At 48.3% G+C, this 18,888-nt stretch overlaps 1 protein-coding gene across 7 annotated transcripts in view; it reads right to left on the reverse strand.

Annotated features, from left to right (window-relative positions):
• The window catches only part of ATP9A (ATPase phospholipid transporting 9A (putative)), a 123,502-nt gene that overhangs the window by 48,399 nt on the left and 56,215 nt on the right, over positions 1 to 18,888 (reverse strand). For all 7 annotated transcript variants that reach the window (XM_070801895.1, XM_070801897.1, XM_019972589.2 and 4 more), the window contains exons 10-13: positions 15,704 to 15,780; positions 11,179 to 11,339; positions 10,801 to 10,943; positions 9,719 to 9,831 (exon numbers count right to left, since the gene is read on the reverse strand). In XM_070801895.1, the coding sequence (XP_070657996.1) occupies positions 9,719 to 9,831; positions 10,801 to 10,943; positions 11,179 to 11,339; positions 15,704 to 15,780 (494 nt within the window). The remainder of the gene's footprint in view (positions 1 to 9,718; positions 9,832 to 10,800; positions 10,944 to 11,178; positions 11,340 to 15,703; positions 15,781 to 18,888) is intronic.

Raw genomic sequence — 18,888 nt, forward strand, 5'->3', positions numbered from 1 at the left:
TGAGAGTTGGACTATAAAGAAAGCTGAGCACCGAAGAATTGATGCTTCTGAACTGTGGTGTTGGAGAAGACTCTTGAAAGTCCCTTGGACTGCAAAGAGATCCAACCAGTCCAACCTAAAGGAGATCAGTCCTGAGTGTTCATTGGAAGGACTGATGTTGAAAGCTGAAACTCCAGTACTGTGGCCACCTGATGCGAAGAGCTGACTCACTGGAAAAGACCCTGATGCTGGGAAAGATTGAGGGCAGGAGGAGAAGGGGACGTCAGAGGATGAGATGGTTGGATGGCATCACCGACTCAATGGACATGGGTTTGGGTTGACTCCAGGAGTTGGTGATGGACAGGGAGGCCTGGCGTGCTATGGTTCGTGAGGTCGCAAAGAGTCGGACACAACTGAGATTCTGAACTGAACTGAAGGTGAGAAATCTGAGTCTGATACTTGGGTTAGGTGTCAACAGCTATGTGGCCTCAAGCAAGGCCCATCTGCCCTCTGGGCCTCGGTTTCCTGCCAATGAGAGGAGTGGGCTAGGGGCTGGTTTTCAACCCACATGTGGAGTAGCGGAACCCCGAGAAACGCACTCAGCAGCATCAAACGTGGAGGACAAGCAGTCCCATCCCCACCTGTGTACCGTCGGGTACCATGAAGGCTCTGCTTTGAAGAATGGGTTCTACTGCTTTGCTCTGTGCTGTGCTGAGTTGCTCTACTGCCTTAAAATATAACAAAAAATTAAGGCCACTAGAAAGACTACTTGTCAGTAGTCTATGAGTTAGTGATCAGTAAAACTCAGATGCCTCCCATGACCCACCTGACCAGCCTCTCTCCAAGCTCCTTATCCTGCCTCAGCGTCCTTGCTCTTGCTGTGCCCACTGCCTGGAAGACTGTTTCCCACATCTTTGCAGAACTAGCTCATTCCACCTCATCGTTCAGGCCCCAGATTCAACGTCACCTCCTCAAAGATGCCTGCCCCTGACCCCCTAATTGGCTCTGCCTCATGTGCCCACCCCACTGGGAACCACGGGCTGTTGTCTTCACTGACTAAAACTGGCTTGTTTACCTGGTAACTCTCCTGTTAGACCGTGAGAACAGATAGCTTGTCTACTGAATTCTAGTACCAAGGGCAGGAGATAACTTGCCTCTGATATTTGTTGAACAAACAACTTAATTTTCCTGAGATAATGGTGAGAAGTCCTCATCTGACACTCTCCCTCCCCCCCGCCATTTTTAAGAAGAAATAAATATCAAATTGACCAACATCGGTTCCAGATTTTAAGTCACAATTTAGGACAAAATATCAGAGCCTCCCTACCTCCACAACTGAGTCTCAGAAGCGAGAGCTGTTTATGAATTACTATATAGTACATCCCATTAAAAACATATTTTATCCAACAGAGGAGAAGCGATCTGATCTTTTAAAATGAATCATGTTTTATACCCATGAACACATGGTTGCCCAAAATAGAGAACAGATGGGTTATGAGAAACAAGAAAAGACTTTCATTTAATTTTTTAATACTATTTTTAGCAGTGGCATCAGACTGCTCAGGTAATTAGACAATTACTAAATTATTCTGGTCACGCAGGCACACACACCGCTCTGACTTCCTGCTCTGTTAACCTCTGGTGTCAAGAGGACACGGGTTTCACTTCCAGGCCAAAGGGCGCTGCATGGTAACAATAATTAGAGTAATATATCAGAACTACAGTTTAAATGAATCATTATTTGCCAAGTGCTTTTAATTATAAAGAATTTAACTCTAAAATTATAACGAGGACTGAAGATTTACAGAAAGGTCCCCTCTCGTAGTGAGGCTAAATCAAGAATGTTTTTTTTTTCCTTCAAAGTTCTGTAATTTATGTTCTGGCCGTGGACGTGTGTCTTCATTTTTTTGCCCACATTCCTCAGCACCTGGACCAAATTATTATTTACCATTAGGAGCAATAACAAGACCTTTGACAAAGTAATTGCTCTGGCTGGCAAGTTTCAGCAACAGTGGGTCTGAAGGGAAGGCTGAATTAAGGGTATCTTTCACAAACCTTTGGGTTTTAGAAGCAATCTGATTATGTCTACAGGAGTCAGATACTTCCACTAATATTTTAAATGTGGGATAACACAGAGCCCTGGGGCTTTGCATTCCAGGTGAAACCACTCCAGAGCAAGGCAAAAAGAGAAACACAGCCCAGATTTTTGCAAAGACCCGACTCTCAGATCAAGGAACTACTTGACAATAAACTAGAAGACGGCGACTGAATCAGACCAACGTCGCAAGCAACTGACTTGCTACCTCCACGTTCCTTTGTCTCTCTCTGAAATTGGCATGTATCCCCCTTTACGACTAAGATCGTTTTGGCCTGTCTCAGGTCAGATTTGGAGAGGGAAATGACAACCCACTCCTGTGTTCTTGCCTGGAGAATCCCATGGACAGGGGAGCCTGGCAGGCCATGGTCCATGGGATCGCAGAGAGGCGGACATGACTGAAGCGACTAAGGACACACACTACTAAGATGTTTCAGGGAAGACGGGTCACAACCACCGACTCTGATTTAACTTGCAAATAAAAGGCTCCTCCACGCACCAAATGGTGATCCGCACATACCAGGAAGGCACTGGCCACTACGAGGGGCTCGGCCAGCGTTTGCACTGGGTCCGGCTGTTAAGCATCCCCACGTTGCCCATATGGAAAAGCTTCCCATTGTACAGTGTTTATCTCCAGCCTCCTCCCCATAGGCCCTTTAACCTACACACGTTTCTTCTTACTTAAAAAATACCAGGGGAAAATAAAAACAGATGTGGTATCCACAGAGGCAGGTTACGGCCCTTTCTGCCCTACGGGGGAAGCCACGGGTCCTCTTAAGGAGGGCAGGACATGCTAGGCCCTCGTGAGGTCAGAAGTCGGGTGAAGAATCAAGCTCTCCGCACACACAGGCCCCTGCCTCGGGCCCGGGGTGGGTGTCCCGCACCGTGGGGTGTCTCGGTCACTCCACGCCACCCCAGCAAACAAATGAGACCTGGAGACTCCATGAAAAAAAAGAGGCCTCCATTTCTCGTTAATAATCCATGGCAAGGGTATTTCCCGATGAGAACCCCAGCCTATATTTCAGGAAAGAGTAATACAAAAACTAAATGCTCAGTCACCATGAATATCCACCTTCTCTTACCCATCTTCTATTCCAAATGCAGTGAAAACACTACCACTTCTGAACATTCACAAGATCAACAGATACCACAAATGGGTTGCAACTGCTTAAAAGTACACTACTGAAGAGAAGGAATTCCTTTTTCAACAGGTCCACATCACTCTCCAAATAAAGCTCAGAGCTGATAACTCATTAACCTCAAAGGGCCACTCTTCTAGAGACAGGCTCAGAGCTACAACTTCCAAATGAATCAACTGACTTACAGGCTAAGTGACTGAATAAATATAACATTTACTGCGTAATAGCTGGGCTTCCCCAGTGGCTCAGAGTGTAAAGAATGGGCCTGCAATGTGGGAAACTGGGTTCGATCCCTGGATCGGGAAGATCCCCTGGAGAAGGGAATGGCTACCCACTCCAGTATTCTGGCCTGGAGAATTCCATGGACAGAGGAGCCTGGTGGGCTACAGTCCATGGGGTCACAAAGAGTCAGACACAACTAAGCAACTAACACTTACCATGTGACAGTACACACCTTTCTGTATGACAAAGGCAAGAAATTTCAATTTATTGAAACGGAACCACATGTAACACAGGGGTTCTCAGCTTGGGAGATTCTGCCCTCCCCCTTGGGCAGTGTCTGGAGATACGTGGGGTTGTCACAAAGAGCAGGGGGAGTGTGCTACACGCAGCTAGACAGTGGAGGGCACGGATGTTGCCGGACAGCCTGCAATGCACAGGCTGGCCCCCACAACCAAGAATGATCCCGCCATGATCCAGTCATCGCGGCAAGGCCGGGAACCAGACACGCACCCTCTGCTGCCACAAAACCAGGGTCAGGACGGTGAGACCAACCTGTGCAAGTGCTCAACTGGAGCCTGTCGATTTAAGATTTGAATTTTTTACTTTCGTTTTGAGTGTTTTAAATACTGCATTACAATATGATTTGTCTTAATGACTGCGTTTTTTTCCATCTCAATGAATTTTCCTTCCGAGGTGCATTACTCACTCTACCCCTATCTGGCCCTGTTATAAAACCATTCAAAAGGGTCATAAATACGACATGTGTGGGGAAAAGGGAAGCTGGACAGTGTTATCCTAACAGTGGGTCTTAGGCAGAAATGCTTCACTGAATAACCAGGAAAGATTTTAAGAAATCTAAATATATATGCCCAGGTCCTGGTCACTTAAAGAATACAGTAGGGTCCAGGCATATATACATATTTTTCAATTCTACACATAATTTTGATCCTCAGCTCTAGTTTAAAGGAATTACAAAAATATAATGACTTCTTGTTGGAAAGAAAAAAGAACCAGAGAGAGAGAGAGAAACACAGCAGACATCTCCGCAGACGCACAAAGGCAGTCAACCGGCATGGCGTTTTACGCAGTCAGGTGTTGGTACCGGGAATCTCTGACTGATGTGGATACAGGTGACCTCAATTTTTTTTCTTTGTACCGATCCACATTAATTTATTTTTTCTGTAGTCAAAAAATAAAAAAATGCATCTTAAGAAAGGACTGGAATTCTTTTTTAATGACTGAAAAACAAAGTAAGCTCTGTGTCCTAGAGAAAAACACACGAGTAAAAATTCTTCCCTGAGAAAACATAGCCTTCTCTGTGCTCCCTATGGATGCAGAAAGCAAGAGACGCGCCAGCTGGGCACAGCACCCACTGACGGCCGAGCACACCCCGCGCACGTCTTGTGCAAAAAGTAAAGCACAAACTCACACGCTCACCAACATACTCGTTAAACAGAAAAGGGAAAAACCGCTCAGTAAATTCCAACTCTACCAAATCCTACAACAGTATCAGAGACAAACTATTAAGTGAAAAATCACAGTTCACAGATCAAAATATGTGTAACAAGGTGAACTAAGTTTTTAAAAAAAAAATAAGAATGTACCCATATAAAACAGCCTAGAAGAACACTCAAAACCACTAGTCTTGGTTTTCTCTGACAAAGGACACCACGTGGCTCCCAGTCATGATTTTTCTCAGACACATGTATCAATAAAAGTTAAAGATACTTCCACTTGCCAGGGTGAGTAAAATAAAACAGATGATTCCATATTCCAGGCAATATACAGACTGCTGCTGCTAAGTCACTTCAGTTGTGTCCGACTCTGTGTGACCCCATAGACGGCAGCCCACCAGGCTCCCCCGTCCCCGTCCCTGGGATGCTCCAGGCAAGAACACTGGAGTGGGTTGCCATATTCTGACCATGTTGAGAAAAAAATTTAAGTACCTTTCCCACATGTGTATTCAAGTTATACTGTGCATTGAGAAACAGCAAAAGATTATAAAATGACGTGTTAAAAAGAAGAGAGCATATTTCACAGAGTTAGCTAAAAGTTCAAAATGACATATGCTGAGGATTATAGATTTAAAATTATAATTATTTAAAATTACAGATTCAAATTGTTGTATCTGTTTGTCATAAAGGAGCATGAAGTGCTGACACAGGCCGCAACCTGGAAAAACCTTGGAGATGTTACGCCAAGTGAAATAAGCCAGGTGCAAAAGGTATTGATTGATTCCAGGCATCTGAGATGTCCAGAATGGGCAGACCCACAGAGACAAAAAGTAGACGGGTGGTTGCCAGGAGCTGGGGAACGGTGGGAGTCTAAGAGGTAGGGAGGGTCCCTCTTTGGAGTGGTGAACACACGCTGACATTAGATAGCAGTGGTGACTGCAGAACACTGAGGATGTACTAATACACCCTGACCCGTACGTTTAAGAGGACAAATGTTATGGTTTGTGAGCCATCTCTCAATTTTTTAAAGGTGTCAGTAAGTGAAAAATCATCACATCTCCCTAGCCTGTCATGGGTTTCCCTCATAATGTGTTGGCCATTTCTTTGTGGTTTGTTTGGGCCTGTATTAATCATCTGGAGTTTCCCTGCAGGAATCTTGTAAAACCACCTGCCTTTTTTATGAGGTTAATTTAGTTAAATAACATCCCTAAAACCAGTCACCTAGACACTCATAAAACACAGTCTGTATTCCAATGTTTCGAAAATAAACAATTCCAGAATTCTGACTCCTTCTAAAGGACACTTCAAGGACTGTACCTGACGAATGTTCGTCTGATAAATTGAGGGAGGGTCCCAGGTCAATCTTCATGCTCTTAGTAAGGTTTAAATTTTGCTTTAATTTTGAAGATGAAACTGAAGTGTGCGTGAACACTCAAATCTTTCTTTCCTGCACCTCCACGGGTCACCTTGCACCCTCTGCTTTGGAGTTCACAGATCTAGAACAGCGATATTCTGAAAAATAACGGCGGACCTTAGATTCAAGGTGGGCTTCCTAGGTGGCGCGGTGATAAAGAATCCCCCTGCCAGTGCAGAAGATGCAGGACCGATCCCTGGGTCAGGAAGATCCCCTGGAGAAGGAAATGCAATCCACTCCTGGGAAACCCCAGGGACAGAGGAGCCTGGTGGGCTACAGTCCATGGGGGTCACAAAAGAATCAGACGTGGCTGAGCAACTAGATAATTAGAATCAAAGTAGCTGCAGCGCCTCTGTTGCCCTTTGGAATCACCTGGTTCACCTGTTAAAATCTGTAAGTCCAGCCACCACTCCGAGAGCTTCTGACTCGGTCCCTGGCCATCTCACCCAGGAGTTTCAAACGCTGTATTTAGGAGACACTGCTATAAACATCCTATTATTAATCCCTAAAGGGCAGATGGACGGCTGTAATGGGCTCGGGAGAATCCCACTGAGGGGGTGGGTACAGTGTAAGATTGGATTGTGGGGATGATTCCACAACTCTGTAAATTTACTTGAAAAAAGCATTAAACAGTATAGTTAACATCGCTAAATGTTATGGTATGTACGTTATACTTCAATAAAGCTGTTAAACACACACACACAGGAAAGGCTTCATATTTGTCCTCACAAAAGAATCTGTGAGGCAGCTTTTCGCTGTCCGGAGAGAAGGGTGCAGATGGCCTCCCTGGGGGAGGGGTGTCCACACCAGCCCCAGCCTCTCCCCATCACACCCCGTTCTTTTAAACCAAGGCCAGGATGGGCAAGTCAATTTATGAGCCTCTGCTAAGGAAGGGTGCTGAGAGTTCACCGTAAAAAAGGCTGTTTTCTGACTCTCAGCACTTGACAGAGAGGCTTATCTGCGCTCCCCCAAAATGGGCCACAAAGCTGAACCAGACCAACATCGGAGAAAGGGTGGCTTCTGTCAATACCACGAGCTCTTAAAAATACCAGGATGGGCAGGGGTGTGCCTCCTGCCAGGGCTCGTACTGCAATGCACGACGCCATCTAACGTAACTGTCGGCAGGCCGGCACCGCTGACACGGGGCTCCGAGGGGGGCGGGACCCGGCCAGGGGCTGAGAAGCGTGACGATCCACACGGTGACCCCTGCGGGGGAGTCCGGAGGGCACTAGGGGGCGGTTCAGAGGGAAGACTACTCCAAGACACAGAAGTGAAGTGGCCGACCCTGGCCGGAAAGCTGCAGGCCGTGGTGTACTGGGGTGAGCGGGAGGAGAGGCTGAACCATGGGCGAGGGTGGGGAGGGGATGCAGGCCACGCTGGACACCACAGACCCTGCTGCCAGGACCAGGGCGGGGAGGAGCGAAGCAGGGAAACCCTGCAGGGTCTCTGCAGACAGCCAGGCAAGGGAGACTGCAGCTTCTGCCTGTTGAGCGAGAGGGGATGACAACCAAAGCCAAGCAGGTGGTCTGGGGGGCGGGCCTGTGACTGCAGGCAGGTGGCCACTTTCCAAACCCCCGGACGGAGCTCACAGGGCAAAGGGGCACTGTGCTTACAAAGACGAGAACGACTTTGAGCACACAGGGGATGCAGGGAGAAGGACGGGATGTGGGTACACTGCTCTCCTTATGCGTGAGCAGGGATGCCAAGGATTCCAGGCTAAAGCTCCAGGTCGGGTCGATGCCGACACGGGAGCCATCAGCTTTGACAGGGCGGCAGAAGCTGGCAGAGAGGGAAGCCCCTAGAGAGTGACACTCGGAGCCCAGCACAGACCCCACGACACGACGCTGGGAGACGGGTCAGACAGAGGGGGAAAGGAACCGGGGTGGGCTGTGGCTTCTCCCCCCAGCCCAACCGCATCCTTGTGATTTTCCAACAGTCTTAAAGTCCATCTTTGAAAAAGGTCCATGGATCCATTTAGAGTCAAGCCACGATGCCCACACAGGCAGCCAGCGGAATGGCAGGTGCTTCGTGCTGGCTGTAGGTAATGACTCGACGTGGATCGAGCGAGCTGTTCTTCACGTAAAACCCACGCTCGCTTCCAGACTCCGCTCCCCGCCCGCTGCGCTCAGGAGACGCCCCGGACGTCCAGGTGTGCCAGCTGGCAAACGTCCCAGAAAATGAAACGTTGACTCTGACTGTGCCGCTAAGCACGTAGAGAGTCCCTCTCCGATCCTTACACAAAAATACATTTTTAACTGGCCTTCTGACTACAGAATCAGTATCTACTTGGACAAATTCAAGCAAAATATGGCCTCTTTATTCTCTTGTCCTCAAACCACTGTCATAACCCGTAGCTGGTCTAATGCGATCTATGTTAGCTCTGGGTGTGTTTTCAGAATTACCAAGGGAACTGCTTGTTTATCATCTTTCTTTAACACATAGAAGTGCATCTGAATGAGCCAGAATCTCTAGGGGATCAGGCCCAAGCCAATGTCTTTTGTTTCGCTTTTATTCTATTTGTTTTTTAAAACATCACTAGGAATTCTGATGAACAGCCAAGGTGGCAATCCACCGGTCTAACATTTTAGGACTCTTAGGACACTTACAAGTAATATCTTTCTCTAAAAAAAAAAAAAAAGAAGACTGGTTTTGAAAAATCTTGTAGCAGGGGAGAAAACCAGAAGCAGATAAGTTGATAGTCATTTCTGATCATTTCTTCCACGAGATTGCTGAGTTGAAAAGAGATGAGGAACTAAAGCTCATCAGTTACACCGTGATTATGTCACAGGCAGTCCAGTAACTACTGATTGCTCTTGCTCATAACTGGGGGAAAGTAAACATGTCTATAAGCTTGAAGGAGAACCATCACACTCTCAGAGCTTTTTCTGCTGCTGCTGCTAAGTCGCTTCAGTCGTGTCTGACTCCTAGCGAACCCAGAGACGGCAGCTCACCAGGCTGCCCCGTCCCTGGGATTCTCCAGGCAAGAACACTGGAGTGGGTGCCACTGCCTTCTCCGTTTCTGATACTAGTTATTGGCAAATAATTTTCTTCCATGTTTCCCCTACCATCCATTAGTCGTAGTTCAGTAGATCAACCCTTGGGATGAGGAAGACGGGAAAAACCTCAACTGCAGGTTTATTCAAAATATGAAGAGCCAGTGATTGCCATGGGCTTGGAAGGAAAGGTGGGTGGGGGGAAGCGAGGAGTGACTGCTCGTGGGTATGGCAGTTCTCTTTCGGGTGATGAAGATAAAAACAGATTGTGGCGAGGGTTACACAACTCTGAGTATTCAAAACAACCCACTGAGTTGTACACATTTAATGGGTGAATCATATGGCATTATGAATCCTTCCCAATAGAGATGCTAGTAAATATTTTTAAAAATCACTTTGGGTATCAAAACAGAAGGCTTTACCTGGGTGTAAATACTAAAAATGTGGCTTTGAACTTCATCCATTGAGTCGAGGCCATAGGCTACAGTGCCAAGATGGAGCCGTTTGAAAACCATCTCATTCTGGGTAAGAGTTCCTGAAACACAAAGCAAGGAGTAACTGTGCCTGCATCCTGAAGCTCTTACTATTATTAACAGTAACGAGAGTTGTTTGTTTTTGTTTTTGTTTTTTTTTTGAGAGTTTACTCTATGTCACACGCTGGTTTCAGCACTGCTTCTGCTGGAGTAGACATCTGTGATATTCTGTCAGCCTGGAATCCAAGAATTTCTTCTAAAAACAGAATCTTAGAGGTCCAGGGGAAATGATCATCCTTGGTTCGTGGGATGGTCTAGAGAGAATGCCAATCAGAGTGCCTGACTCATTCCATTGGCCAAGAGGGCGGGGCATGACATACACGAGGCCAATCAGATTCAATCTTGAAGGAATCAAAACCTTGACCAGACAGATGCACAGACAACAGATGAGTGCTGTCAAGTCAAGAGACCATCCTGATACTGACACAGCTAGAACTTGCCTGGTTCTTCTTCCTGAAATCTAGCTTTGCTCTGCCTTCCCAGATCTTTGCAACAGATCCCCTTTTATCCCATGTTCACTAGATGGCAGAGATGAAGGTTGAACCCAGGTCTCCCCACTTGCTCTCAACCACTACAACCACCTCGTAACTTGACAGGTGCTAGACTGTAAAGAGGCATTTTAAGATGTGGTTTCAGGGTCAGGACTTGAAGCCAGTCTGTCTGAGTTCAAAGTCTACTTCTACCACGATATGCTTCTGACAAGTCATGCAACCAAGTCACTTAATAACTCCAAGCTCACAATATCAGGGGAGGATTAAGTGACCAGATACAGACACCCAGAACAGTGCTTTTCCACACGATTAGCACTCAGTAAGGCTTTGCTGCTATCATCATCATGTCCACCAAGGAGTCTATCTTCATCCAAAGATGAAGAGGATAAAAGAACTGCAGCACTCATCTCTAATACCTCCAGAAAGATAGTCCAAGCATCTTCTTTGACTTTGAATCCTGCAAGGGCCCCGGACACTCACCCGTCTTGTCTGTGAGTAGGTAGGAAATCCTCCCCAGCTGCTCAGGAATTGTGCTAGAGCGAACCACAGTCCCGGGGATTTTCGAGTCCCGGCGAATGACCCAGCTGTACACGATCTTGCCCATGTCCAGGTTCACACGCAGGCTGGGCAGAAAACCAGAGCACACGGGTTAACAGGACACACACAAAGAGCTGCGTGTATCTCAACGCCGATTCCAACACACACCCCGCGGGTGCCGTAACATCAGCACAAATGACACCCCACCTGTTCCGGGTCACCCCTTACAAGGGACCAGCTCCTTCTCAAAACCACAAAAGCACGACCTTCAGAGAGACAGAGACGCGCAAACGCTGCGGCACCGGCTCGCTCTCAGCGCACCTGATGGGAATGATGTTGGAGAACAACAGAAGGAAGCGGATGATCTGCAGGTACCAGCGCCCGGCGAAGTGCTGGAGGGCGACCATGACCAGGGCCACCACCACCAGGGCTGCGAAGAGGATCTTCGTCAGGCAGTTCACCTCCAGGTCAAACAGGCCAATCTGCGGGCGGCACAGATGGAAACTCGCCGTGAGCCGCTGCGGCCCACAGCCCGCCCACCCGGGCGGCACAGATGGAAACTCGCCGTGAGCTGCTGCGGCCCACAGCCCGCCCGGAGGGCTGGGCCTCCCCCTGGACACCTGCACCCCGGGTGAGACAGTAGGCTCTCTGGATCCCCACAACTTTGGGTGAGAATACTGGGCTCCACGGAGTAACCGACATCCCAGGGACCTCAATGAATCTCATTTTGATTTTTTCTTAATGATTTAAAGATTTAGCATGGAAACATATAAGCGGGTCACTGCTGCCTTCGGTGGTGCTGTGCTCTGCATGGCCTCCACCGTGCTCCCAGCAACCCGTGAAGTGACCCAGCTCTACACCACGCACTGGTTTTGTATTGCATGGAGAGTCAGGGCACACATGACCCGTGGCATCTGATTTTTAGGTGATGCATTCCTGAACATTACTATTTTAATGACTATATTTATCTTAATACATGATTTTAAAAAATGGAACCAGCCCATGAAACTCATCACTTTGCAGAAACATGGCCCTAGATAAGGCTAAAACCTCAAGTAAGTGGCATTTATAGTTGTAATATAGTTGGAATACAAAATAAAGCAGAGCAAAGGCTAACAGAGTTTTAACAAGAGAATGCACTGGTCACAGCAAACACCCTTTTCCAACAACACAAGAGACGACTCTACCCATGGACATCACCAAATGGTCAACACCGAAATCAGATTGCTTATATTGTTTGCAGCCAAAGATGGAGAAGCTCTATACAGTCATCAAAAATAAGACCAGGAGCTGACTGGCTCAGATCATGAACTCCTTATTGCAAAACTCTGACTTCCATTGAAGAAAGTAGGGAAAACCACTAGACCATTCAGGTATGACCTAAATCAAATCTCTTACCATTATATAATGGAAGTGACAAAGAGATTCAAGGGATTAGATCTGATAGAGTGCCTGAAGAACTATGAGAGGAGGTTAGTGACACTGTACAGGAGGCACTGATCAAGAGCATTGCCAAGAAAAAGAAATGCAAAAAGGCAAAATGATTGTCTGAGGAGGCCTTACAAATAGCTGAGAAAAGAAGAGAAGTGAAAGGCAAAGGAGAAAAGGAAAGATACACCCAGAGTTCCAAAGAATAGCAAGAAGAGATAAGAAAGCCTTCCTCAGCTGTCAATGCAAAGAAATAGAGGAAAACAACAGAATGGAAAAGACTAGAGATCTCTTCAAGAAAATTAGAGATACCCAAGGAACATTTCATGCAAAGATGGGCACAATAAATATTGGACAGAAATGGTATGGACCTAATAGAAGCAGAAGATATTAAGAAGAGGTGGCAAGAATACACAGAAGAACTATACAAAAAATATCTTCATGACCCAGATAACCACAATGGTGTGATCACTCATCTAGAGCCACACATCCTGGAATGTGAAGTCAAATGGGTCTTAGGAAGCATCACTACAAACAAAGCTAGTGGAGGTGATGGAATTCCAGTTGAGCTATTTCACATCTTAAAAGATGATGCTGTTAAAGTGCTGCACTCAACATGCCAGCAAATATGGAAAACTCAGCAGTGGCCACAGAACTGGAAAAGGTCAGTTTTCATTCCAATCCCAAAGAAAGGCAATGCCAAAGAATTTTCAAACTGCCACATAATTGCACTCATCTCACACACCAGCAAAGTAATGCTCAAAATTCCCCAATCCAGGCTTCAACAGTACATGAACCATGAACTTCTAGATGTTTAAGCTGGATTTAGAAAGGGCAGAGAAACCAGAGATCAAATTGCCAACATTTATTGGATCATAGAAAAAGAAAGAGAGTTCCAGAAAGACAGCTACTTCTGCTTTACTAACCATGCCAAAGCCTTTGACTGTGTGGATCACAATAAACTGTGGAAAATTGTTCAAGAGACAGGAATACCAGACCACCTCACCTGCCTCCTGAGAAATCTGTGTGCAGGTCAAGAAGCCACAGTTAGAACTGGTCATGCAACAGCAGACTGGTCCCAAATTGGGAAAGGAGTACATCAAGGCTGTATATTGTCACCCTGCTTATTTAACTTCTATGCAGAGTACAGCATGAAAAACGCTGGACCGGATGAAGCACAAGCTGGAATCAAGACTGTTGGGAGAAATATCAATAACCTCAGATACGCAGATGACATCACCCTTACGGCAGAAGCAAAGAGAAGCTAAAGAGCCTCTTGATTAAAGTGAAAGAGGAGAGTGAAAACACTAGCTAAAAACTCAACATTCAAAAAACTAAGATCGTGGCATCTGGTCCCATCACTTCATGGCAAATAGATGGGGAAACAATGGAAACAGTGAGAGCCTTTATTTTGGGGGGCTCCAAAATCACTGTAAATGGTGACTGCAACCATGAAATTAAAAGACACTTACTCCTTAGAAGAAAAGTTATGACCAACCTAGACAGCATATTATAAAAGCAGAGACATTACTTTGCCAACAAAAGTCTGCCTAGTCAAAGCTATGGTTTTTCTAATAGTCATGTATAGATCTGAGAGTTGGATTAGAAAGAAAGCTGAACACCAAAGAATTAATGCTTTTGAACTGTGGTGTTGGAGAAGACTCTTGAGAGTCCCTTGGACTGCAAGGAAATCAAACCAGTCCATCCTAAAGGAAATCAGTACTGAACAGTCTTTAGAAGAACTGTTTCTGAAGCTGAAGCTCCAATACTTTGATCACCTGATGCGAAGAACTGATTCATTTGAAAAGACCCTGATGCTGGGAAAGATTGAAGGCGGGAGGAGAAGGGGACGACAGTGGATGAGATGGTTGGATGGCATCACCACCTCGATGGAAATGAGTTTGAGTAAACTCCAGGAGTTGGTGATGGACAGGGAAGCCTGGCTTGCTGCAGTCCATGGGGTCGCAAAGAGGCGGACACGACTGAGCAACTGAACTGAAATGATAGTTGTAATGATGGTGGTCATGGGGATTGTAACGGTGAGGTGAAATGACTGATATTTTTTCACGGTACTGACAAAGGAAATCATTCTGCAATATTCTGACTCTAAGAAACTGGAGGAGGGGTGGGGCTGGGCGGGCGGGTCCTGTTGTGTTCAAGCAGTAACAGGGCCATTAGGTCAACTTCCAGAGCTGACTCTGCAGGCTGTGCCAGAGCCAGCAGCTCGGTGTGGGTTTGAATCCAGGTCTATGCAGCTTTGCCAGAGCACGGTGCTTCTCCAGGCCATTTCTCCTCTTGAGAAGAGGCTGCAGACGTGTGCTGACAGGCTGGTGTAAGGATTAAAAGTGATGTGGGTAGAGGGTGCCCAACTACACGTGGCAGACAGTAAGGACTCAGCTGTGGTTGTTTAGCTGCTAAATCATGTCTGAATCTTTGTGACCCCATGGACTGCAGCCCTCCAGGCTCCTCTGTCCATGGGATTTCCCAGGCAAGAACACTAGAGTAGGTTGCCATTCCCTTCTCCAGGGGATCTTCCTGACCCAGGGACTGAATCTGAGTCTCCGGCACTGGCAGGCCGATTTCTTTACTACTGCGCCACCTGGGGAGCCCCTCAAGACTCAATACTTCATTTTAAAACTTTTAAAATGTTATGTATTCATACACAGGCAGCCCTTGTTTAACTGCAGAGAGCTTTGCAGATACCATGTTTTTTTTACAAACTGAAGGTGTGTGTGCCAGATAAGAGTTAGTATTTTCTAGCAATAAAATATTTTAAAATTAAAGTGTGTACATTTCTTGAGACAATGCTTTTCCTGCACACTTTAACAGACTACAGAATAGTGTAAACATAACTTATATGCACTGGGAAACCAAAATACTCATGTGACTTGCTTTGTAGTGATACGCACTTGACGTGATGGTCTGGAACCCAACCACAATATCTTCAAACACATATTTGAATATGTGTTTATGTATTGTGTGTGTAAATATATATATGGGCTTCCCAGGTCACGGCAGGGGTAAAGAATCTGCCTGGCAGTGCGGGAGACTAAGAGACACGAGTTCAATCTCTGAATCGGGAAGATCCCCTGGAGGAGGGCATGGCAACCCACTCCAGCATTCTTGCCTAGAGAATCCCATGGACAGAGGGGCCTAGTGGGCCACAGTCCATGGGGTTGCAAAGAGTCAGACGCAACTGAAGTGACTTAGCACAGCATACACACCCACCCACACACACACACACACACACTTATGCACAAACATGTACACAAAAAGACAGTAAGTTTATACGAATGAAGTCACACTTTTAGGGGTTCCTGTTTTTGAGTCTTGCTTCTCACCCCACCAACAACAATCATCGAACCACATCAGTCAGAAAGTTCTGGCAAGAAAACACATCCCACAACCGTGTACAGACCTTACTGCGAGGATTCGAGGTATTCATGACACTCCGGAGTTCTCTCCCCGTGTAAAGAACAACACCCACGACAGTACCTAAGACGAAGGAAACACAACCCAGAGAAATGTAAGTGCAGACAGGCAGGCTTTCAGAGGGTCTGACACGCCCGAGAACACTTCTTCTCAGTCCAGCGTCTGCAGTGCGAGAAAAGTCCCCGAGTTTACACCAGGGCCAACTGATGTCTGTGTCCACACAGACGGCAGGAAAGCTCCCAGCCACGTGTGGCCATTCACACTTCAATTCAGTGAAAAAGACAGTGAAATACAGCCCCCACTTTCATTAGCCTCATTTCAGGCTCAACAGCCACAGAAGGGCAGCAGGCCATCCAGCTCGGTGAAGGTGCAGGGCATCCCCACTACTGCTGAACGTGCCCCGGAAGGGCTTCCCTGCAGGTCCAGTGGAGGAGACCCGCCCGGCAACGCAGGGGCAGCAGCTCGACCCCAGGCCTGGGGAGATCCACACGCCGCGGGGCAGCTAAGCCCGTGCCTCACCTCCTGAGCCCGCGCCCTAGAGCCTGCGTGCCGTAACTGCTGAGCCGGGTATACAGAGCCCACGCATGGGGCAGCTAAGCCCACACCCTAGAGCCTGCGTGCCTAAACTGCTGAGCTGGGTATACAGAGCCCACGCGCAGGGCAGCTAAGCCCGTGCCCCACCTCCTAAGCCCACACCCTAGAGCCTGCGTGCCTTAACTGCTGAGCCAGGTACACAGAGCCCACACACAGCAACAAGGGGAGCCGCAGCAACAGGAAACCCACTCTCTGCAACTAGAGAGAGCCCAACTACAGCAATGAAGGTCCAGTGCAGCCAAAAATAAATATAAATTAATTTTTTTTTAAAGGCGCAAAAAAAATAAAAAATTTTAAAAAACAAAAACAAACAAACAAATAAAAAGGTGCACCACTGGGCATTGCTGGCCTGTGGGCCTGGCTGCCTCGGAGAACAGAAGAGGTCGGGGGGAGGTGGGGGCCTGTCCTTCATGCCACTGGCCTCACAGGCTTCCAGAGGTGCCTGCAAATTCACAAACTACCCTGGAAACCTATGAACACGCCCCTCTTATCAGAGCACGTTCTTCCCACGGACTGTGATTCCGCTCAGAGTTGGTGTGCAACCAGAACCTTTGGCAGACGTCTGTCTGGATGGCAGCTCTTTCCTGAGAACTCCCCTACCCCTTCCTTCCACCCTTCCATCATCATTTGTTTTTAAAAAAGACATCAATTGTTATACACAATTTCTAAAAGAAACCCAAAAAGCCAATTAACATGAGAAAAGACGCTTACCCTACTCAAAAACCAAAAAAATGGGAAATTCTTATTCCCATCCTCATAATAGCAATTCAGATGCGTGAGAACATAGCGTGAGCCCAGAGGTGGGGAAATGGGCTGGCACACGCTGCTGGCTGGGGCATCCGCTGGAGCAGCCCATCTGGGGGGAAAACGGGCAACAGCCATCAAAACTGCACCTCTGTCTCCCCTTTTCAGGATGTGCCAGGGAAATGCTCCCCACAGCAGGGCAGGTGGAGAGTCAAGAAGGGCAGCAGCACCCCGGTCAGCACGGGGCTGGCGGCACCCTGATGAAACCAGGAGAGAAACAGACAGGAGGGGCTGGGGAGGGGGCCGGCGTGCGCCGGTGACCAGGGACGCGGGCTCAGAGTGGAGGACATCTAAGCTGAAACCCGAAACACGAGAGGGGCAGCCCCGCCAAGCACTCAGGGAAGATCCCGGGAATACAAACAGCCTGGGCTCCGCGGAATAAAGGAAATCCCTAAGTTTCTCTCCTCTGGCCCCTCAGCTCTTGGCACAGCACCAGCAGAGGGACGCACCCAAACCGCCAAGAGATTCAAACAGAGTCGCTAAAGGAGCAAACCCCAGATGGAGTGCTGGGGCCATGTCTTTCAGACAGAGACCCCAGGGGAGACACCAAGGGCCCCGAGTCGATACAGTCTCCTGCACAATGTGGTTCCCTTCCAGGGAGGCGCTCAGCAGACGGAGAGCTGTAGAGTGCCTGCCTGCTCCCAGGAAGATGGCAAGCCCCAGCGAGTGCAAGCCAACCCCCCGCAGACGGTCGGACAGGGGGAGCTGAGCTCAGGTTGTGCAGGGGTGGCCGTGCACCCACGGCTCTCACCCCAGAGCGGACATGGGTGGGTCCCAATCCCCAGCGTCCAGGGTTCTAGAGAGTCCTAATAACAGGGGCCCCCGAGGGCAGCATCCCCATCTAGTACTGGCCAATCCTGGTGCCTTCAAAGGCTGCTGGAGACGCCCTCTCCCCTACACCCCTCTGTGCCCAGGACCGAAACGGTCTCCAGGAGATGCAGACCCCAGCCTCAGTCACCCCGCAAGAGCACGCCAGCAGTCCACAGAGCCGTGCTGGTCTGCCCAGTGCTCAAAAGCTCTGTCTCTTCAGCTTCTGCCTGTGCTGGGTCTTCACTGCCGCAGGTGGGCTTTCTCAAGCTGCAGTGAGTGGAGTGGGGGTGTGGGGGCTGCTCACGAGTTGCGGTGCATGGGCCTAGTTGTCCCACAGGACATGGAACCTTCTCAGACCAGGAATTGAACCCATGTCCCCTGCACTGGCAGGCGGATTCTTAACCGCTGGACCACCAGGGAAGTCCCTAAAGGTTTTGAAGTAGTTGCCAACTTTTAAATACAGAAGCTTGCATGTTAAAATATATATACAAATAAAGATTTGTGGTTTCTTCTGGAAAACTGGCAGATCTGAGGCCACTGGGTCTTCAGTCCTCACCGCATCTCCGGCAGGTGCTGAGCTCAGCCAACCCGCTTGGCTCCCACTTTCCACTCATCACGGTCCCCACTCAGCCCTGAAGACCCCTGACCTGCGCCCCTCCACTCCCCCAGACCCCGACCCCACTTCTGAGGCTACATCCCCGGCGGCTCCCCTCACACAGCCCTCCCTCGGCCGCCTGCCCGCTGTGGTGTCCACTCCATCCTGCCTGCCAGGGTCTCCAGCCAGCCGGGCTGCTGGGGTCAGGTATTTCCCCCAGCCCCTCAGACCCTCCACCACAGTGCTGCTGCCGGCGACCTCTGACCCCGTCCGAGAAGAGAGAGAGGGTGAGCCCCAGAGAGGGAGGATTCGACAGGTTTACAGCAACCAGACGCTGCTCTGACACGAGTCTGTGATTCCAGGACAAG

The sequence above is a fragment of the Bos indicus genome, chromosome 13, assembly GCF_029378745.1.
Source record: "Bos indicus isolate NIAB-ARS_2022 breed Sahiwal x Tharparkar chromosome 13, NIAB-ARS_B.indTharparkar_mat_pri_1.0, whole genome shotgun sequence".
NCBI lineage: Eukaryota > Metazoa > Chordata > Mammalia > Artiodactyla > Bovidae > Bos > Bos indicus.